The 22,993-nt window shown below is 32.5% G+C and overlaps 1 protein-coding gene across 5 annotated transcripts in view; it reads right to left on the bottom strand.

The window, feature by feature from the left end:
• LOC128190130 (uncharacterized) overlaps positions 1 to 22,993 on the bottom strand; it is a 30,487-nt gene that overhangs the window by 784 nt on the left and 6,710 nt on the right. Inside the window, exons 3-11 of one of the 5 annotated variants that reach the window (XM_052862047.1) lie at positions 22,389 to 22,745; positions 20,890 to 20,969; positions 19,245 to 19,377; positions 15,857 to 16,228; positions 15,335 to 15,414; positions 11,914 to 12,028; positions 9,363 to 9,483; positions 8,912 to 9,074; positions 6,516 to 8,765 (exon numbers count right to left, since the gene is read on the bottom strand). In XM_052862047.1, coding sequence (XP_052718007.1) covers positions 8,912 to 9,074; positions 9,363 to 9,483; positions 11,914 to 12,028; positions 15,335 to 15,414; positions 15,857 to 16,228; positions 19,245 to 19,377; positions 20,890 to 20,969; positions 22,389 to 22,692 — 1,368 coding nt within the window. In that variant the 5' untranslated portion in view covers positions 22,693 to 22,745 and the 3' untranslated portion in view covers positions 6,516 to 8,765. Of the gene's footprint in view, positions 1 to 6,515; positions 8,766 to 8,911; positions 9,075 to 9,362; positions 9,484 to 10,076; positions 11,766 to 11,913; positions 12,029 to 15,334; positions 15,415 to 15,856; positions 16,229 to 19,244; positions 19,378 to 20,889; positions 20,970 to 22,388; positions 22,746 to 22,993 lie in introns of those variants that run through there. The other 4 variants (XM_052862044.1, XR_008244325.1, XM_052862048.1 and 1 more) reach the window with 4 other exon arrangements.

The following is a 22,993-nucleotide window of genomic DNA, read 5'->3' as shown; positions in this document are numbered from 1 at the left end:
TCTTATATTTTTATACAAAAAAACTGAATTAACATGGAGTTGCCCCCCCCTTTTTTTATGGGACCATGTAAAATATTGAAATGATAATAAGGAAATACCCAGCGAAATTGAAGATAAAGGTAAACTCCCCCCCCCCCCCTTCCACGGATATGGGTTTTCAGGATTTTGTAAAGTAATCTTTTTCCCTTTTTTGTTTGCTTTTCAAGATTTTTTGGATTAGTTCCCCGCCCCCCCCCCCCCCTTTCAAAAACGATGATACGTGTGTTTTTACTTTAAATGAAGGCTGAAAAAAAAATAATCCATAATGTATAAAATATAGAAACAACCTATTTTGCACCCCAATAGTGACGTCATTTTCTTAAATGAAGTAGGGGGGCTAGCCAAGATGGTTTTAATGAATGGTGCGTGATGTGAGTATCAACTTTTGTATGTAAAAGAAACGTAATGTATGTATAGAAAGTATTATAGTTTTTATGTGATTTAATGAAGGATATGTTGGATTGACATTTGTGAAATCCAAACTTTAAATAACAAGTCATAGATTATGTTATTGCTTGTTATAACGTTAGGTGTTTTTGCACAGAAAAGTGAATATGGACACGATTATAATGATAACCTGTTTAAAATAACGAATACAATGTTTCTCTCACTTTAGGGTATAGTTTACGTGTCCAGGATTCGGTTGCACGAACGTCAGTTAAATTTAACTAGCCGTTAACTTGACGTTAACGTAACGTTAGAATTAACGGCGAGTTAAACGGGTTGCTCAAAAGTTAACAAGCTGTTAAAGCTTAGTTAAGTATCTAATTTAACTTACAGTTTTAACTCAGGTTACATAGGTACATTAAATATTTAAATAAGCATTAAAATCAAAATGGCGAACTTGTTGTTGTTTGGTAATTTGTTTGCTGGAAGAAAAGAGAGAGTATACAGGCAGAGAATATAGATGAACGATTTAAGTGACGATCAAATCCGATCCAGGTTTCGTTTCAAACGAGAATCAATTCTGTTTATCGCAAACCTGCTGCGTGATCACCTACAAAGGGCTACTAAAAGAAGCCAGTCAATTGCCGTGGAAACGCAGGCATGTCATACGGGTATATCTATTTTATTTTATTTTTATTTCATGGATAGGCTAAGTTATCATAACACGTTACATGTTTACGAAATACCCCCTCCCCCTCTCTCTTTCTCTCATTTAATTAAAAAAGTACAAACTGTATGTCTTAAAAATTGTTTTAGAGAGCTACAAGTAATGCAATATGTGTATAATACATTTCTTCAAAACATATATATATATATAAATAGGATGTATTTGCATGTATGTATGCTATTTTTTTTTTTACTTTTTTTCACTAAACGAACGTCGAATATGACGTCATTTTTACTTTGACGTCATAAATTAAGTGCCCTTTATTTTTTCACGGGATCCTGATATTATACGTTTTCAAAACCGTATAAATATAAGGTAGAAATTTATACAATTTACCTGATAGATAGAGGGTGTTTATTTTTATTACTAGAAAAATACATATAACGCCTGTGCATTTTTACTATAAATTTTTTGTAATATTCTGAAATCTCCTGGAAAAAAAGTTGTAGAAAATATTGATATAAAAACGTGATAAGTAATATTTATGTACATGTGTTATGCCGATCATTAAAAATCAAAATAATGAAGTATGAACGGGAAATGATAGTCATTATATTATAATATGACTTTGTAAGATATTAGATTCTGTATTTTCTCCTTTAGGGAAATTCATTAATGTTGATGCCCTGTGGCGGTGTGTTCCCGTTTTGCACACATTTGATAATTGGGTATAGAACAATAGGTGTGATTTGTGTTGTGATAGCAATTATAGTCTGCTTTCAGGCAAAGATTTTACCTGGATTTTTACCTGTGTTCTATCAGCGCCTTTACGATGAAACAAAGGAATATAGATATTTTGTTGTGTTTCAGGTATAATAACAAATAACTACTAGAACTTTTTTTGTCTTCAACAAAAAGTAAGGGCTTTTCGACAGCCCCAGTTTCCCTTTTTTATTTAAAGTGTCAAAAAAAATATCTCTAATCTATTTTCAAATTGGTATAACCAGTTGCTTAGATAGGAATTTATTAGAACTGCAGTGTGAAAAGAAAGATAACTCCAGAATTTAGCAAATAGCTACACCTGTAATTTTCAGAAGAATATTTTCAAAAAATCATTCCAAAGTAAATATTCATTCCTTGGACGCAAAACTTGGTATGTTGAGAGTATTTGTGCTCTACATTTTTAGAGCAAAGCGAGATAACTCTTCCAAAAAATAATTTTGAAATTTAAACAAGTTATGATCTTTAGGCCATTCAAACCCCTATAAGGAGTCAAAAAGTGGCCCCTTGGACCATAATTTTTAAATTGTACTCTTTATTCTGAACTATTAACCGAAAAGATTTTGAAAATTGGATGAAAAATAAAAAAGATACAGCTAAAGGGCTGTTTTCAACTTTGACCCCTCTAGATCCCTTATTTTTCAAAATTTTAATCCCAAAACCTTTTCCGGTCTCCGTATTTGGTCCTTTATTATAAAAATTAAATATGAAAATATTTACTTGAAAACTCTTTGAGAAAACGTGGCACGCGTGAATTCAGTTTAACATTAAAACACCCATAGACGATTTTTAATCAACTTATAAAACCGGAAGTTCTCAATGGTTTCAAACGAAACTTTAAATATATGATAATTATGACAGTTTTAACATTTCCCATTCCTCATTTAACAAATTTGGTGGTTATTTCAATTTTTACTTTTTTCATCCCCCTTTTTCATAGTTTGAAGTCTAAAATCTCGAAAACAGCAAGAGATACAAAAAAGTTGTCGCTTACGATTTTGTATATCAAACTATGAAGTATCTAAATCCAAAATTTCATAGTTAATAATTAAAAAATAAAATAGATACAAAGGTCCTTTTAATATTTTGTTTTTTACATGTGTAAACCGGAAGTATATAGACCGGAAATCCAAAAACGGACATACGGGAGAACTAAACAATTGCTAAAAGAATCTAATATTAAATTTTTATTTTTCGGTTCCGTTTTCAAAAAATCCATGACGAAACTTTGTCGAGAAGAATAATAATAACTAGAACTTTTTTTGTCTTCAACAAAAAGTAAGGGCTTTTCGACAGCCCCATTATCCTTTTTAATTCAATGTTCAAAAAAAATTATTCTCTTATTTATTTTCAAGTGTTCTAAACGCCTTTGTATCCCCAGTTGCTTAGAAAGGAACTTATGAGTAGTGCAATGTCAAAAGAAAGATAACTCCAGAACTTTACAGGTAGCTACACTTCTAATTTCCAGAGGAATATTTTCAAAAAATCATATTGAAGTAAGTTTTCCTTCCTCAGACACCTATAGTGTTAATGCTCTACATTCTTACAGCAAAGCGAGATAACTCTTACTAAAATAAAAATTGAAATCTAAACAAGTGATGATCTTTGGGCCTTCAAAACCCCTATAAGGAGTCAAAAAGTGGCCCCTCGGACCATACTTTTAAGATTGTGCTTTTTATTATATACAATAAACTGAAAAGATTTTGAAAATCGGAAGAGAAATAAAAAAGTTACAGCTAAAGTGCTGTTTTGTACGTTGGCCCCTGCAGTTCCCTAATTTTCTCGAATTGTCTACCTAAACACTTTTCCAGTCTGCGCATTGTGTGTATTATTATACATCTGAAATATTGTAATGCTAACTTGTAAACTTTTTGAGAAAACGAACGACGCGTGATTTTAGCTTAACATTGAAACTCCCTTGGACAATTTTTCATAGGCTCATAAAACCGGAAGTACTCAATATATTTTATTGAAACTTGGAATATATCTTAAATACCTCTATTTGAACAATGTCTAGGCGTCTTATAAAATTCCTAAGGTTTTTTGAATTTTTTTGTTTTTCATCCCCCCTTTTTTCAAGTTTGAGCCCAAATATCTCAAAAACGGTAAGAGATAGAGAAATGGCTACGCTTATGATTTTGTACATCAAGACAAGATGCATCTAATTCTTAAACTTGAATGCTCTAACTAAAAAAAATAATAAAGATTTTGCGTTTTAATGATTTCTTAGTATTTCTATTGTCGAAACCGGAAGTGCCGGAACCGGAAGTCCAAAACCTTACATACGCGTGTCATTTATAATTGCTATAAGCCTATTGCATAATAGTTCAAATATGTCTTTCCGTTTTCAAAAAATCGCTGACGGAAATTCTGTCGAGAAAAAGAATAATAAGAAACATCAGAATAACAATAGGTCTTTTCGACCGAAAGTCGAAAAGCCCTAATAAAACAGAACGAAAACAATAGGTCTTTTCGACCGAAAGTCGAAAAGCCCTAATTACCATTTTTTCATTTGATAAAATAAAGATATTGATATGTTTAGTCTTAAATTTCTACTCACTGATCATCTTCACAATGTCAATACGATGTGAAGATGATGTGGTACACCGTGTCTCTTTTTACATCTTGGTTGCAAAATATGTAAAACGCATGTTTATAATTAGTTGATTGGTATCAACAAAAAAATATTATGAAAGGAAACAGATCTTTCTCACATAATATTTCAATGTTTGAAGTAGCGGCTTTGACAGTAGTTTTTATGACATCACCACTTTAGTATATATTGCGGATCACTTTCTGATGCTGAATACATGAAGGACAAAAATTTCCGGCAAAAATAATAATTTTGATATTGATTCGATAAGTTCTTATGACGTCACCGCTTTAGTATATATTGTGGGTCACTTTTATGGTTTTATCCAAATCGGAGCACAAAAATTCCGACAAAAATAATAATCTTAATATTGATTCGATATTCTTCAATCTGAGGAAGGTTGAACATGCATGAATAAGGTCTACATTTGATAGGTTTTCTGAAAACATCTTTACAGTTTTTGAAGCATATAAAATTGCCTATTTATTATCATATCATTATACAGTTTGTCTATTGTCTTCGAATATTCAAGCCACAGCATAAATGAAAAATATTTAGCAGCGTTTTCACTAGACAAACTTCCTCAATTTATGTCAGCAATAATTGAATATTAAAATATATTTTCTCTTCAAACTTGTAACATGTACATGTACTTCCTATACACAGAGTAAAACAAAAGCATTACATATCCAACATTTTTGCAATAACCTTTCTTGTTTAAATAAATTAATGAAATTGTTCATGACCAGATTGATGTTTGAAATTAAATTCAAGAACATGCGCTTTTATGCTATTCATATTGTAACATAAAATAGATGTAAATATCAATTGGGAGTACATATGTTTTACTTATTTCATTGTCAATAGCCCTCACAGGAACTGTGATATAGACTATAGCAATTAAGCAATTATCTTACCTGGTCACATTCCCGTTTTGCACACATTTATTCGATACCTATTTTTCAAATGTGTGCAAAACGGGAACAATGCCGACTAGAAAACGCAGACTCAGCACCTCGGTTATTTGTATGTATATGCGAAGTTAAAGAAATTTAACATACTCGAAATACCTGAGACAGCGACTAAGTAAAGAAACTGTAAGACTAATTTTTGTAAGTGATTTAAGATAATTCGTAAAAACAATCAAATTTTGCGATCAACATCTTGAGTATGTGACAAGGTTGATCAGGTTTTCATGGTTTAATGTCTTATGACTAAAGATATTAAAATTTTCCCTATGAATGCAGTTATGGCGGAATTGCCAGTAACTAATTTGCAACCCATGAAATCCTCGTCTTGGGTGGGAAGCCCCTGGTTTTATGTGTGTTTAACTTTGGCAGTAACAATAACGATAGGACTTTGTATTAAGAAACGTAAAACTATTAAAAAGTGGGGTGGTATATGCTGTAGTGGTTGCTGGACAGGTTGTCGAGAAAGGGGTAGTGACGGAGATAAGAAAGGTTCTTCCAAAGACACTGTATTTTGTTGTGAGAATCCAGAGAAAAGGACCTCTAGCGACATTATTGAACTTGAACCAATCCCGAAAGTCACTAGGATCCAAGAGAAACCCCGACGAAGCGGAAGAATCGCAACTCGCAAATTGACCAGTAACACGGGGACAATTTCGACTAAACTAGCACAACAATTTCTTGGAGAGGAGGAAAATGAAGACTATCCATGGACCAAATACTATCGACCGGACCTAGAGCTGGCACGCAAATACCTAGAATAGAAGGCCGCGATGTCTACGCAACAGAGGAACGCAGGAGACGCTCCGCGAAAAGTCGCCTCGCCATCCGCGCCGACCCTCTATCCACGGGTGCCGATGATGGATGAATAATTAAGATACAGCCGCGAAGAAGTTGTGTATTCCTTATGAAAGGATTGTGAAATTTAGCGAAAATTAAAAAATGTGAAATGTGTTAAAGTAGAAATGTGCGTTATCTTGTGCTAATGTAAATCTTGTATTTATTGATTCACTTTGGAGAATCCGATGGACTCCGAACCTATGACGCTAATCTCACCCCTAAGGAAGAGATATTTTGTGAACTTACAAGCATGCACTGACTTTGTGTATATATGTGACATCAAGCTTAAACATACTTAGTATTACTTTGATGATGAATTACGATTATATTCAACTATGGTTATTTCATCTTGGTCATTATTATCATACTTTATTCATTGTTGTTTTCATGATTGTAATGCGATATAATCAAGCCATATGATTTTATGTACGTGTATACATCCTGGTTATAGATTTGTTTTTGGAGATGTATGATGTTCCAAGCCGGAGGTGGAAACATGTCACTTGTTACTATCTCTTAACATAGATGTTCTGACTGGTATGTCACTAGGAAGTTCGTCTCATCAAGGGTAGATCAAGGACGCTTTCCTATTCCGGGCGCCAGGCACGAGAAATCTTCCTTCGGGATATTTCTTTTGTTTGGGGGACGTATGTAAACAGATAGCCATGCTATGACATTGAATTGCTAGTATTACATAATGGTCACTATGATATGTATGTTTACTTTGGTACTGCGCACTGAATGGTGTTAATGATAATTAACAGAATGAACTCTGTGAATCTTGTAGCACTGCGCAGTATTCCTAAATGATTTTATGAAACTAGGTGAATAATACGGGCATAATAATATCCAAATTGAGAGTTTAAAAACAAGTGTCATATTTGGCGATTCTGTGTCTGTAACGATAGCTCTGGTACTCTATATTGAGTCATGTATTGTGTATTCTATATATTAACCTCTGTAACCTTTTATGCCATGTATGAATGAACGTATTATGAGTAAGTGATGCCTCATACAAGGTGGGGGACTCTGAGACCCAGGACTCGGAGACTCAAATCCTGCATCCAGACTCTTTGATTGACAGTTTTGACGGTTTTGTTACTTTATTTAGAAATAAAATATTAATCTTAATTTTGAACACTAAATGTTTACTCATGATCGTCGTAAATGGGCTGAACTAGTCAAAACTGTCCATCATATGTAAAATGTTATATATACCCATGTAAAATGATGTTGAGGAGATTAAGATAGATCCCGCAGATAGATAGATAGAGAGATTTAGATAGATTCCGCTTATTGAGATAGATCATGAGACTCCTGATTTGGGCTGCTATTAGCTGATGTAATTGTAACTATACGATCACGCTTAATAAAACCGCTTGAGAAAGAAATACTGGACTTGTCATCACTAAGTTTGAGCTGGCCCTCAATTGGATCCGTAGGACAGAAGGCTTACAATATAAAAAAAAGGCTCATCAAGAAACTGTTTATCAAAATAGCTGAGAATGCAATTAGTTCTTTTTTAAATATATCACATTAAGCTAAACAAGGTTAAAACAATCATTTATTGTATATAAAACTATCAACTATTTTCACTAAACCATGAAATTTTTTTTCAAAGTGCGTTCATATCGACGATATCAACGCACATTGAAAAAAATATATATTTTTTCAAAGTGCGTTGACTTGGTCCCAAAATCAACGCACTTTGAAATTTTTTTTCAAACTGCGTAATTTTACAAAGTGCGTTGTTACAATGCCCACTGGCCTGGTAGTACGCATGACAGCCACATTTGTCGGGCGTCAGAAGTCAGCGCATACCTCGAAAATCATCATCGAGGAGTAGACGATGGGTATTTGCTAGGTGACAGCGGGTATGCTTGTTCCAGATTTCTGTTAACACCGTATCTTCATCCATCGAACGCCTCTTAGGAGGGCTATAACTCGGCCCATTGTCGCACGCGCAACACGATCGAGAGGGTGTTTGGTTGGTGGAAACGAAGATTTCATGTGTAGCATAGTGAGGTTAGATTGAAGCCCGCGAAAGTCTGTAGAATCATTGGCGTTTGTGCAATTCTACACAACAATGCACTGAGTTTAAAGGAAGAGATGGAGGATGGTAATCCTCAACAGGATAATGCCGCTGGGCAATTAAATTATCAAGGACCGGAGGATGGCATGGCAGTCAGGAACTTCATAACAAGAACATATTTCTAATGTAACAAATAAAAATAAAAACCTACAAACAATTACATTTTAACACATGACCTGTGTACTTATTTAATTCATAATGTTTTTACTCATCAGATAAAGCTTGCAATGCAAGCAAGGCATTTTCATTTTGCGCAAGATTTTGTTTTAAGAGCTCAATTTCATGGGTCAACTTGGTATTCCGCAGCCTCAAGTTTTCAGTTTCAAGTTCTGACCGCTCAATGTCCTTCTGAATCTTCGCATTCTTTAGTCCAATGTGTCTCTTTTCACAACATAAAACCTTAAATAAATGAAATCAATATTAAACATGCTTAGAACATGCCGGTATTTATCTGTGTAGGAAACTATTCTGATATTCTTTGAATCCACGAACAAAATTGTTGATTCCTTTAATATTTTATGCAAGAATTTGATTTATTTTGTTACCTAATACTGCATTCTTTGCAATTCATCAATTGAAATTTTCTTTCGTTTCTTGTGTCGAGAATCCGATACTGAGGGTTCATTTAAAGTGCGGGCCTTGGTCCTCAACTCTGATTCCTTTTCAGCATTGTGCATAGAAGGAAGTATTACAATTTGATTGGTATTGCTATTAAATACAAAAAGAAAACAGATATATGGCGCAACACTAAACATTTTTTTTTTTAAAACGTACGTATAAAATATAATATATATCAAAACATTTAAAAAATCATTTTTTCCATCAACTATAATCATTTGTATGTATTTTATATAAGGGGTTTAATTTTGTCAAATATGCACAATTCATCTTTCACAATCAATTAATGAAGAACGTTTCGATTCAATATATTTTTTCAACAAAAAATTCCAATAATGAGAAATGAAAAATAGTAAATAAAAAAATCGTGAAACACACTCGAAATTTTCGACTTCAGGAACGTCTTCAACAGCTTCGGTTTCAGTTGCCTGCGGACTTTCTTCGTATTCCACAGAGGAGGAGGTACCGGTAGCATCTAACTCAGCATCCTTTAAAACCCCTACAGAAAGAAATTTATAAAATTATAATAATAGAGTAATGCTACAACTTGAAGAGTAAGAAAAAAGCTGTTCATAATATAATCAGACATAACCCTTAATAGTATACAAAATATAAAACACTTTATTTAACTTTTTAAACTTTTTTAAGTTTAGTGTACGAGACTGTAAGTGATTAATTTTCAAACACAGTTACCAATTGATAAAATTATTGATAAATAAATTGATAAAACTGATAAAAGATTTTGCAGGCACCTAGCATCGGGGAGGGGGGGGGGGGCGCTACATTTTTGCGCAGCAAAGATTTTTGTTAAATTTTTATACAAAAAACAAACTGAATTACCATGGAGTTGCCCCCTCCCCTTTTTTATGGGACCATGTAAAATATTGAAATGATAATAAGGAAATACACAGCGAAATTGAAGATAAAGGTAAACTTCCCCCCCCCCTTCCACGGATATGGGTTTTCAGGATTTTGTAAAGTAATCTTTTTCCCTTTTTTGTTTGCTTTTCAAGATTTTTTGGATTAGTCCCCCGTCCCCCCCCCCCCCCCACTTTCAAAAACGATGATACATGTGTTTTTACTTTAAATGAAGGCTGAAAAAAGAATAATGCATAATGTATAAAATATAGAAACAACCTATTTTGCACCCCAATAGTGACGTCATTTTCTTAAATGAAGTAGGGGGGCTAACACAGATGGTTTTAATGAATGGTGCGTGATGTATCAACTTTTGTATGTAAAAGAAACGTAATGTATGTATAGAAAGTATTATAGTTTTTATGTGATTTAATGAAGGATATGTTGGATTGACATTTGTGAAATCCAAATTTAAATAACAAGTCATAGATTATGTTATTGCTTATTATAACGTTAAGTGTTTTTGCACAGAAAAGCAAATATTGACACGATAGCTTTGAATATCATTGTGGTGAAAGAAACATGTTACAGTTTATAAGTATCATCCTTGTACAAGTACTTAATATAAGGTAAGTAATGGTATATGTATTAATCACAAGTTTTAAGCTTGTCTGCATTCGGGGAATCCCCTATAATTTCAATCATCAATGTGTACCCATAATTGACGTCATCAATTTGTGAGGTGTTTGTCAGACGACAATGTAAACAAACCATACAATCTCAGTCATCGGTGAAATTTTCCAGTAAAATTGATAATTGTTTTATTTCAAGGATTTGCATTAATTTATTGATTTATCGGCCAAAAACCCACATTGTGTCATACCTGTTGTGACTGGCACTGAGAACTCGTAGCCCCCAACAATGTCGCTGAAATTAGGTCGATCTTTCATCATATCGATGATTTTCTCTTCAGCCGCGGCTGGGGGCTTTAGTGGAGGGCCTCTGCCAGTGAGTTTAGCCTGTTTCCGTGCAGCGCTGAAACTTTTCTTGGCACTTTGCTGCAAGTTACCCCACTTGAACTTTACCTGGTCAACCGTGCGCCGCTGAATACCCACTGCATTTATTATTTCGGTCACCTCTGCCCATTTTGCATTCTTCCGCGAATTAGTAATCAAATTGCTTAGCTTTGCCTTCAAAACATCTTCATTTTTCTCAAAAAATTCAGTCAAAATACTGATTTCTGACAGTGACCAATTACTGCTTCTTTCTCGCGTAGTCGCCATTGTCACTGTCAGACGGTATGGTAAACGCGCGTGCAGACGGCTTTAACGATGAGTTAACTAAGTTCGCTCTGTTAAATCCTAGTTAGCTAATAGACACTTAACAATATTTCGAGCAACCCAAAATTAACTCCTAGTTATGTAACTTGCCATTAACAAATTAACAGCTAGTTACGGTTTTAACTAAGAGTTAATTTAACTGACGTGCAACCGAATCCTGTTTTCCAAAGTGTGTCTTCTCTGCAGGCAATGTCACGATTTAAGCAACAGGAACTTCGTTTGTTGATGTTTTCTCTATTCCTTTCACATTCATTATGTTAAAGCGGTTTGCAATGATTCCTCTTAAATTAATTTAAGATTATACGGATGTTGACGCGTTTAACGACTAAGTTAAAATCAGACAACAATTGTCCGACTGGTATTTAGAAACGAATTTGCACGAAGATATCACAAAGACGTATTGAATACTTATAATAGTCGCCTTAGTTTGTATGTTTGAAGACAGTAAGTGGTAGTTTAGATTACTTACCTCTAAAAATATCATAGACTATTAGTATACAGGGATTAAATGCCATTGATAGTCAACCTTATATTTTATTCAATATATGACATCCTGGAATATGTTGAAAGAAAATAATATGCCCTGGTAAAAGTCAATAAAATAGCAACAATCAAACGTAATGATGATTTATATTAGATAAGAATCAAGCTTCGATCTTTTCTGAGGTTTTTAAATATGGACGTGAAAGAAAATTTAATTCAATTTACCAAAAGAGTTAAAAATTATTCACCTTGTACAATACAGCTTCCTTTAGAATTACAGCAATAATAGTTCCCCGTTGTTCTGTTTTCACATACATTTATCACTTTTAGACCATTCACAGTTTCTTCTCGATCATCAGGGGTCTACAAAAAATATGCTTGATAACAATCAATACATTTATAATTAAATTAAAAAACTAATCAACCATGATTACAAGGAACTTACGTTTGTCCAAGAAAAATTTCGTTATTGCAAATAAAACATACTTCTACAATGTTGATAAAAAAATTAAAACTATATGGTCCGAGTTTTTGGCTATTAAAGTATCAAAAGATTTTCGCTTCAAGCCATTTATCATAGAAAGTTAAAGACTGTCGCCTATTTATATCAGCAGAATGGTTCTCCTTTTAAAGGTAAAAATAAAGGTAAAAAAAAAATCCCCCAAAACAAAAAATAATCAAACAAACAGCAGAACTAAATTGAATCATGGGCATGTTTACAAAAAGGAATCCTTTAGTTTTGTCCCAAGAATGACTGGGTTTAGTTAACCCACATAAAATGCATCGATTGTTTCTTTTTGATTAGCTAAAACATGAAGACTTTTATTTAAAGCGATGTAAAAGTCGTCATTTATGCAATAATTTGTTGGTATAAATTAATATAGGAAATAACGTCCCCCGAACCTGTAAAATTTAAGCAATCAACGAAAATTAGCCGCAACAATTTTTGATGATACCACACTAGGTTTATAACAAATTTGTTAGAAAACAGTTGGCTTAAATGATTCTCAGCATAAACAAATATAATAGTCAGACACCAAGTTCGTCATCATGATAAGAAAAGCATTGTTATTAGTTTATATTGGACATTTCCGTTTTCGACACGCTTGTTAAGAGGTTTTTACTGGGATTTTAAATAAAATAGGCAAGTATGTTCTATATCTGTTTTAGTTGTATGCTTGTGTTGTCATTCTATCACGAGATCTATTATTATATAATAGATATAATAGCTTATTTCTTTATTAACTGATCTTTTCAGCCTCAACTTAAAATCTATCATCTAGGACATGAGACCCACGGAGCAAATCGCTAAGAATAACACTACCATGTAAAGTCTATAGCACACAATAGTTGGTTTTTCATAGACATCAGTATATATTTTTTAAATTCTGAGTAAACGTCATCTTTAAATCTATCATCAAGGACATAAGAGCCACGAAGCACATAGTCACCTTAAGCAACTATGTTAAACCCAAACAAAAACAGAGAAACAGCCACCCAACCCCCACCGCAACCCCCCCCCCCCCCAAAAAAAAACCAAAAAAACCCCCCAAAATTTAAAGAACTGAATGCATATTTTTTCTTTATTCATATCTGATTTGTTCACTGCTTTTCTTATATAAGGTGTTCAGCAGAACAAAAGGCCAATTGGCCTTAACGGTCACATGAGTAGCATATAACTCATAACTTGTCGAGGAGTCTCATATATGCGATTTATTAATAAGGTTTCGTTCTGGAGTAGAAAAATTATAACTTTGTAATGACAACCGTCTCCCTGCCTGAAATCTCTCAAAAAGAACTATGAAATCTATAATTTTGGCGAAAATCTTAAAGATCTGGTCTACAAAATCATGAATTCAGTTGTCCTTTCTTGTGTATGGGAGTAAAGAAGATAATTGTTTAACATTATATGTATTAACACCAATACATCCATTTTGGCCCTGCCCTAGAATCAAAACCCATACTCCAGGGGTCATGCAAATTAAAATTTAAGTAGAGGACTTCCTTATCAACATAATTATAAGTCAGTTTTTCATACAGATGTGTGAGAATAGAGAAAAACATTTTTAAACATTATATGCATAAACACTATATTGCCATATTGCCAACCCCCAATGTCCTGAACCCCTGACCCAGGGGCTATGAATTTCACAATTTCGGTAGAGGAGTTAGTGAACCTCATAACCATGTATTCAGTTCTTTTTTGCCCACATGTGTGGGAGTAGAGAAGAAGAATTGCTAAGATTAAATACATTTAACTATATGGCCATATTGGCCCCACCCTAGAGCCTGAACCCCTGACCTAGGGGTCATGAATTTCAAAATTTTAGTAGAGGGCTTCATGGACATCATAACTATGCAACCAGTTTTTTCCTTACATGTGTGGGAGTAGAGAAGAATGTTTTTGAAAATTTGGCTTTTTTAAAAATCATATTTGGCCCCTTATGTGGCGCTCTGGGGGTAGTAGAGCCATACATTTCATAATTTACATTTCTCTTACCACAGAGATGCCTCACACCAAAAATGGTAACAATCAGCCTTGTAGCTTTTAAGAAGTTAAAAGTCGAAAACGGATAGCAATAGGTCACCTGATCAAAAATATATACACTAATGCTTGATATGATACAATGTAGGCTCTTAACACAGTTATAATAATCGTTAAGAAATACAAATATTCCCTTTCCATAGGTTATGTGATATGTTACTAAATACAGGGAATAATAATAAAAAAAATATGCTTCAGAAACTGAATATTGTGTAAAAAATACTCTATGAAAAATGATAACTACTTCTATATTTTCCAGATTGTGTTTATACATCACTATCATATTGAATACTGTAAATTCCTTATATTACGCGAGTACTTAATTCCGCGATCCCGCTGGTTTGTACCAAATCGCGAGAATATAAAATCGCGAACGTTGAACTTTTCTCCTTATTTCTTATAGTTTTAAACTCTCAGAAAAAAATGACGAGATTTTAAAATCCGCGAAGGATGCTTCTCGGGATTTTACGCGGATATTAATTCCTCGCGTTTACCTAGGGATTTACAATACATCAATATATATTTTCAAAATCATTCAAATACAATTACATTATTCACACGATTTCACGTGAATTGAAGTACTGTTTATAAAAAAACATGGTTAAACTTAAATGAATTTTCTTTTTTCATGAAAATCACATGCGTAACATGTGGATGACTAAATGTGTTAAAAATTATATTTGTCAAGATAGCTGCTTGTTTTTTTTAATTTTTGATTATTTGTGACTCATTGTAAATGTTTAATTAAAAAGATGTTCTAAGATTGTTCCATTAAGCTCAATATTTCAATAGTGAAAAGAGTAAACAATGATTATAATGTGATATTATGTAACTTTCCATTTTCCGTTATTTTGGTAAAATATTTCATGTTTAAAAACAAAATGGCAAAATGTTTCTTTAGGAATTGAGGTCGAATTTAAATCATATTAAAACAATATGAAATGTATCTAAATTTATAAGTAAATAAACAGACAAAAAAAATTAACAAAATACAGTGATAAGAAGTGATAAACAATCTCGTATGTAGAAAAAAAACGTCCAAAGCAGTCATGTTGATATTCCGATTTAACGACGGAACTTTTAAACTCAAAATGTATCACAAGGATGAACTTAGAACAATTTACCTTCAGTACCCCATTGTCTCCTGTATAACATGTTGTTACTGCACACTTGTCCACTGTTTTGGGTTTTTCGAAACAAACATCTACAATAAAAAACAGTCTTTATAACAACAATTCTACAATGATATTATTTAAATTAAATTTACATTTTTTAGTTTTTCTAGAAAACTAGTCACTTCTTACTACTTTTAGGCATGAAAACAATTAAACTCTCTAACTTAGAAATTTTGCATTACAATATATGTAACAACAAACGAGTTCAAATTATGCATGTAGTTATTTCAATCTTTTAAAAGTTAATATCGCTAAAGATTAATACTTACCATCTAGCTTGGTGTATTTTAAAATTGATAATATAAGAAATTGCGTCACTTATATGAGTTCATCTTTCATTTAAACTATTCTATTTTTGTGTTTGAGTTCTACAATAATGTTTTGATAGAAAACTAACAATTGATTTTCATATTAATTTTCGGCATATATTTAGATTTGAAAACATACCCCTGAAGAAAATTCTTAAATTACCTTGAACTTCTAGTTCAATTCTATATTCTGTGGGTGTTCCAACATAATCAGCATAGCTGATAACTAGGGTGTACTGTTCTTGATCACTTTTCCTTAAATCTGTGAGGTATAACGTAGCAGGCTCCTCGGGATTGTGGAATATTCGATTCTGAACCTGGTGCTCTTCATTATAATATATCTCAAGCTGTGAGGAAAAGTTAGGTTCAAACTTGGCAAAGCTTGGATCTTTGTTTACGCCCCGGACCTTGTTCCATACGTAGGTTTTCACCTCTTTGCTAGCTAACAATGCAGGTTTAAACTGCATGGTAACATTGCCAGCTATACATCCTCTGACAGCTTCCTTCTTTTGGACAAATGGTGGAAAAAGTATTCCTTTTAAAGAAATGATCCGCAATAATGATAAATTGATAGCTAGAAGCAATCAACATGATCAGTTTGATTTTAAAAAAAAATAATTAAAAGTACTGTATTTTTACATAATATAGAATACTTTGAATCTGTACACCATAATTTCATCATTATAAACCGTCAACAAATTTAATTTTGAAATAAATTTGGGGAAAGCCATTCGTGAACTCCTTGTCTAGTTTTATATTTTTAACGTAATTATTAAATGTTAATGTATCTTCTTTTTCTTCGGAATACTGAGTAGGGCTCTTCAAAGGGCATTTTATTAAGCGTATACAAAGAAAGAGTTGTATTAAAACTAGTAGACTAATTATTCTCGAACAATTAGAGGTCTTTCCACCTCATTGTGTTTTATGTTTGAAATAAGATTGCTGCATTAGAATAAAGTATTTTTTAATATGCGTTACTTTATTTAAAAAAGTGTCAAAAGATTAATTATGCAAGTGGTCCGATGTTTCTATGATTATTGATTTCAAAGTTATTAGTGTTTTTATGGATTGTTCCAAACTTTCAGGGACAATAACTGGTAGAAGTTATTGAAGTTATGGTGGGTCTTGGACCCTTTCGGTATGATAGATTGAAGGAACGTCTAATTGTACTGAATATATTAGTAAAAGTTTCAAGTCTCTATCTCTAACAGTTAGTGAGGAGTAGCGATAACAAGCATTTTTACAATAGGAGCAATAACTCTATAATTGTTTCATGGTAGGGGTTTAAGGGTTATATTTTGAAATGTCTTATGATGTCCTACTACATCCATGAACATTTTTTTTCTACCACCCTACACAAAAGAGATCTAAAAACTCATTAATTAAGAGATTTCCAAATGACCTTGACCTTTGACCTTTATGTCATTTTGATCGGTCAAGGTAGACGCTTCCATCCCAAGTGGTCTGAAGTCTCTATGATAATTGTAAAAAAAAGTTGGAAGTGATTTTATAGAAATTTAAATACTTTCAGGGGCAATAACTACTAGAAGGGGGCCTCAGATCCTTTTGGTATGAATAGATTAAAGAACCTTAAGTGTACTGAAAAAATTGGTAAAAGTTCCAAGCTTCTATCTCTTATGGTTTCAGAGTTCAATCACATAAAGAAGAATTTGTTTCAATATCTTTTGAAATAAAAAAGTTTTCCTGTGGAAAATAGAGGAGAAAAATGATAATAAAAAACATAAGAAATACAAGAGGTCTTTCGCCTGAAAGGTAGAAAGACCTAAAAACATAAAGTAAACAAAAGGGCTTTCACCTGAAAGGTGGAAAGACCTAATAATTGAATGCGACTGAAAAACATTGAATGCCATCATAACTTGCTATTGAGGTCGCATTATAACGTAACCTTGTTTATAAATCAAGCCGTTTTTCTAGCTTCTATTATGCAACATTAATAGATCGAGGTCAGTTCATGGAGCATCTTCTTATGATTGAGGTCAGTTCATCGAGGTCAACTGCATTACTGAATGAATCTTTCGACCGAAATTCTTACGCGTGAGACAAAATGTTTATTCTTGAATTAACAGGTCGAACTGAATTTTATGTATGTTTGCATCTCTTAAGGTAAATGAATTGAAATAAAACTGAATAAAATGTTATATAAATACTAAACCAAACTTCAAAATTTTATAAGAACTACTTTTGCAAGCGGAATGTGTGCGCACGTGGAAGCATTTGCCGGATGCCTCATATGGACACGACAGTGATCGGCCGAAGCCGATCACAAAAATTAGGAGACGAGCTGAAAAAAAAGGTATAGTTATGATATCAAAAACAAGATGCACATATTATTCTTACACTTTTGAAATATAGATAAATGAAATAGATATGAATGTAAAGTAAAAGTGTACTATTCAGAGAGAAGATGAGTCATTGCGCCAACAGCGCAATATGTGTTAACAACTATTCATGCAAATGGACATATATCAACGTACTGACAAATCATGACCTGAGACATACATAAGCATCCTAAGATCAAGAAAGTATTGTTGATAAACATTAAATTTGTTACTACTTAATTGTTTATCAAGGGTTGTCCAAACAACTGGTAAGAATATTTTCAGATAAAATTGTTTGTATTAGATATCAGACTTCAAAATATACTTTGTATAACCAGAAGACCTACTTTTCACGGAAGTTTTTACTTATCGAGGTGATAAAAACAGTTACACTGGCGTTAAAATATCAGATGGTAGGAAGAAAAATTAGCACATAATAACAATCCAAAATAGAGAGCTTATTATTAAGATAAATAGTAGTGAAATACCAAAAACAAATCATCAAATTTGAAGAAAAAAAATATTTGAAGTATATTTCAACAGATAATGCAAAGCAGACGCTGCAAAAATTTTAATCGCAGTTATTACGCGGATAAATATGCCAGTGCATGTATGCACCCGCTTAAGAAGCAGTTTCGCAAAAAATGCATATACATGTACATCAAATGATAGACCATTGCCTAGATAGTATCTGATCGCCTTTACATTTGATGCACCGCACCTGACAGATAAGCTATTTATCTCTAATAGATAAATTCCTAATAACAAAAATCCATAGTTAAAACAATTGTATGATACAATTTACAGAATTTCCTGCAAGATTTAATTAATTCTTTCATGATATTGAAAATTACGATATGATTTTTAAAATCTAACTGAATTTTTCAATGGGATTGCTAATTTTTCAATGGTAAATATGTTACCTGTAAGGTTTGATACATCAATTACAAAAGTGCTTGTATACTCTCTAGGTAAAGATCTATCATTTGGTATTTATGGATTTTTACGATACTGCATTTTAAACAGTGCAAAAATGCCGTTTGACACTGGCATGATACGAACCGATATAGTGTTTTATACTTGCTAATTAAAATTAAGACAACTACCCCTTCACCAAAACATTCAAGCCATAGAAGAATGAGCAAATAAATTAACAAATTTATACAGATTCGTACACAATCATTTCAGAAAGTATAGAGTGAACTTAATTACCCATTGGTTCTAGGAAGTCTTGAACAAGACAGGTTCCTGCCGTATTACAGCATGAGTAGTTGCCTGAAGTATTGTCATCACACACATTCACTTGTTTATATCCATTCACTGCCAGCTCTGTGCTATCAGGGGTCTAATTGAGAACACAAAAACAACCAGGTGTAACTAATACTTAAAGTTCATTTCTTTGTCATAAAAACTGAATTCAATAAAACATAAATTGTACCAGACCAACCTAAATATTTGTACTTATTACATAGAACAAGTACATTTTCTAGAGACTGAGGTAGAACTAGTGTAGATAAAAATCATAATCGATTAATCGGTAGAATCAATTGTCTCTTACCAACTGGTGATTGGCCAATAATAGAATAAAAATAAATTGGGGTACTACATTTTATGGTTTAATTTAAAAGATATACCAACTATTTGTTCTTCATTTTTAAATATTACCGGTATAAGGCGTATAACGTATTTGTATCAATTAAAAGATTGCATATCCTTTGAGATTGAAAATAAAAACCCAGTTTGCAACAGTATTTATTTTGTTAAATACAAAATGATAAATAAAAAATTGTTGCCTGAAGCAATTTTTACCCATTCATTACCTGTTCTTTGCTATCATGGGTCAGCAATTTTGTTTTGCATTTACAATGATCATGAATTTTTGTTCATACTTTAAGATGCACCTGATGATATATCAGCTCATTTCTGTTTAAATTTTCTCAAGGGTCAAAGAGTCCATTACCTACTAAATATCCACATTATGAGAGTCCTATTTTAAAATGACCAAATTTTCCCAAACAAAAAATTATCAAAGGGTTCTATTGGATATAAACATGCGTGGTCCAGGGTTTCATACTCCTATCTGGATTTATGCGTTTGGAGTTCATATGGTGTGGTCTTATTCTAACCATGATTTAGTTGTTTCACTGTTAAGTCTGATCAATAAATACTAGTGAGTTCTACCATTCAATCAGTTAAACATAGTGGTTTTAATGTGTGCTTTATTTTCTTATCACTTGATCAATTCATATTATGAGGCAGAATTACAAAGATGAGTTTTTCCTGCATGATTTCCCGTTGATTTGTTAGATTCTTGGTAAATATAGCGACTATGTGAAGATAACAGATTGTACAAGTCAAATAGACGTTAAATTTATATTTTAGGATTGGAATTTTCATTTGTTTACGCCCCAAAACTTAGTTAAACTAGTTCATGGCAGAGTAGCAGGGTTTTGAAAATTATGTTTTCATATAGAAAAAAATACATAAATAGTTAGGTGCATGTGTACGAAATTTGAACTTTTTGACAAAAAATTTAGACATTTTAACCACAAAGTGAGGAAAAATAAAATTGAAACGCTACAATCACTTTTGTAAAACTTAAGGGCACGTAATCAGGCTATGACTTTACGTTAATAGTGTCCATCAGTACACTATTTGGTGGTCGTCACCCTTCTCCATTAAGACTTTTTTACAACATGTAAATGAGAAAAATCATAAAAAATATCAAGAGATATTTTAAAACTTTAGTAAGTATACCTTTTATATCACATTCGTCTTTAAAACATAGAACACATATGGATAATTATTTATCAAAGGTTCTAATACCTATCACAAGGATGAAGTGAGAACAATTTACCTTCAGTACCCCATTTTCTCCTGTGTAACAAGTTGATACTGCACACTTGCCAACTTCTTTGGGTTTTTCAAAACAAACATCTACAATAAAAACTACATGTATACTGCATACAGGTTAATGTTTATATTAAGAGATTATACATATGTAGAATATCATAAATAGCAATTTAGTGATGTCTATAAACGTATCAGCATGAAAATAGTATAAAACAATTCTATGTAAAATGATTTATAATTTATTTTAAACACAACAACAAAACATGCACAGTTAAAGACATATTATAGGTTATAAAAGCTGAACACGACTAACAAATAAATAGCCATATGTCATTGTGTAGGTTTGTATTTGTTTTATCCATCGAGTTAAACTACATGTAGTGTATCTATTTGCGATGATTACCAAACGAATACATATACATGGATTTTAACGAGTTAGATAAAGAAATATAAATAAAATAACATGATTAAAGATGCTGTATCTCATATGATTTTATTTATATGACGTTTTTGCAGCACCAATTGATCTTTTGAGCTTAATTGAGGATGCATCGTTGAGTTATGTGGTTAGTGAGTCCTTATTCAACACAATTAAGTACGTTATTCTGAAGATAAATATATCTTTTTGAATGTAAAGCATAATTGAAAAAGACACTGAGAAAAAAAAAGAATCTCTAAATAATTATTTTTTTCCAAGAGCTTAATCACTTAAAAAGCAATATTGAAGACTTAAATAATCAAGTTTGCTGATACGTTCAGAAACACTTCTTAGTGTTTTCTTTTTTAATTTTAAATAATTATGACTATATAGTATTCATTCGAAGTTAAAAACATATTTATGGATGCTTATCGTAGTCAACCCTGAGTTTGTCTATTCTGAGTTTGATTAAATTAAAAATAAAAATCCCCTTGAGGAGGGAGACTGTATTAAAAAAATAATACTTTGAAACAAGTCACTTATTTATCATTTCGCATCGATATAAATACATACTCTATAATGTTCGTATTAATGTTACATGAAGGCTACTTGTTTTTATGAAAGGTTTGTTATGTAAGTTATTTTATGACAGTCCAATTAAATATATACACATGTCATACATAATCTAAAGTGTTCTTGTACCACTCTGCATTACTACAGATACTCGTAGTGAATATGCCGAAATGAAAACCAACTTGAAATATTTTTAAATAAAACAGAGTTTGCATTGAACAGTCCAAATAACATTGAACTTCTAGGTCTATAATATATTCTGTGGGTGTTCCAACAGAGTTCAAATACCTTGTACTTGTAGGTCTATGATCCATGCTGTGGGTGTTCTAATAGAGTTAACATACCTTGTACTTGTAGGTCTATGATCCATTCTGTGGATGTTCCAACAGAGTTCACATACCTTGTACATCAAGGTTTATTATATATTCTGTTGGGGTTCCAAAAGAGTTCACATACCTTGTACTTCTAGGTCTATAATATATTCTGTGGGTGTTCCAACAGAGTTCACATACCTTGTACTTGTAGGTCTATGATCCAATCTGTGGGTGTTCCAACATAATCAACATAGCCGATAAATACGGTGTATCGCTGTTCGTCACTTTTCTTTAAATTCGTGAGATATAACGTAGCAGGCTCATCGGGATAGTGGATTAATCGATTCTGAACCTGGTGCTCATTATCATAATATATCTCAAACTCTGGCGAAGCGCCTGGTTCAAACTTGGCAAAGCTTGGATCTTTGTTTACGCCCCGCCTCTTGTTCCATACGTAGGTCTTTACCTCTTTGTCAGCTAACAATGCAGGTTTAAACTGCATGGTAACATTGCCAGCAATACATCCTCTGAGAGTTTCCCTATTTTGGGCAAATGCTTGAAAAAATAGAAGACGAAACAAAAATAAAGATATCATTATGACATCAAAAACAAGATGCACATATTATTCTTACACTTTTGAAATATAGATATATCTGATATAGATATGAATGTGAAGTAAAAGTGTACCATTTAGAGAGAAGATTAGTCATTGTGCTTATGTGTTAATGTTCATGCAAATGGACATATATCAACATACTGGCAAATTATGACCTTAGATAATCATATTCATCATAAGATCAAGA

Source organism: Crassostrea angulata, chromosome 6, assembly GCF_025612915.1.
Source record: "Crassostrea angulata isolate pt1a10 chromosome 6, ASM2561291v2, whole genome shotgun sequence".
In the NCBI taxonomy this organism is placed as follows: Eukaryota; Metazoa; Mollusca; class Bivalvia; order Ostreida; family Ostreidae; genus Magallana; species Magallana angulata.
Note: the sequence above shows the minus strand (reverse complement) of the source record. Positions and strands in the feature narration are given on the sequence as shown.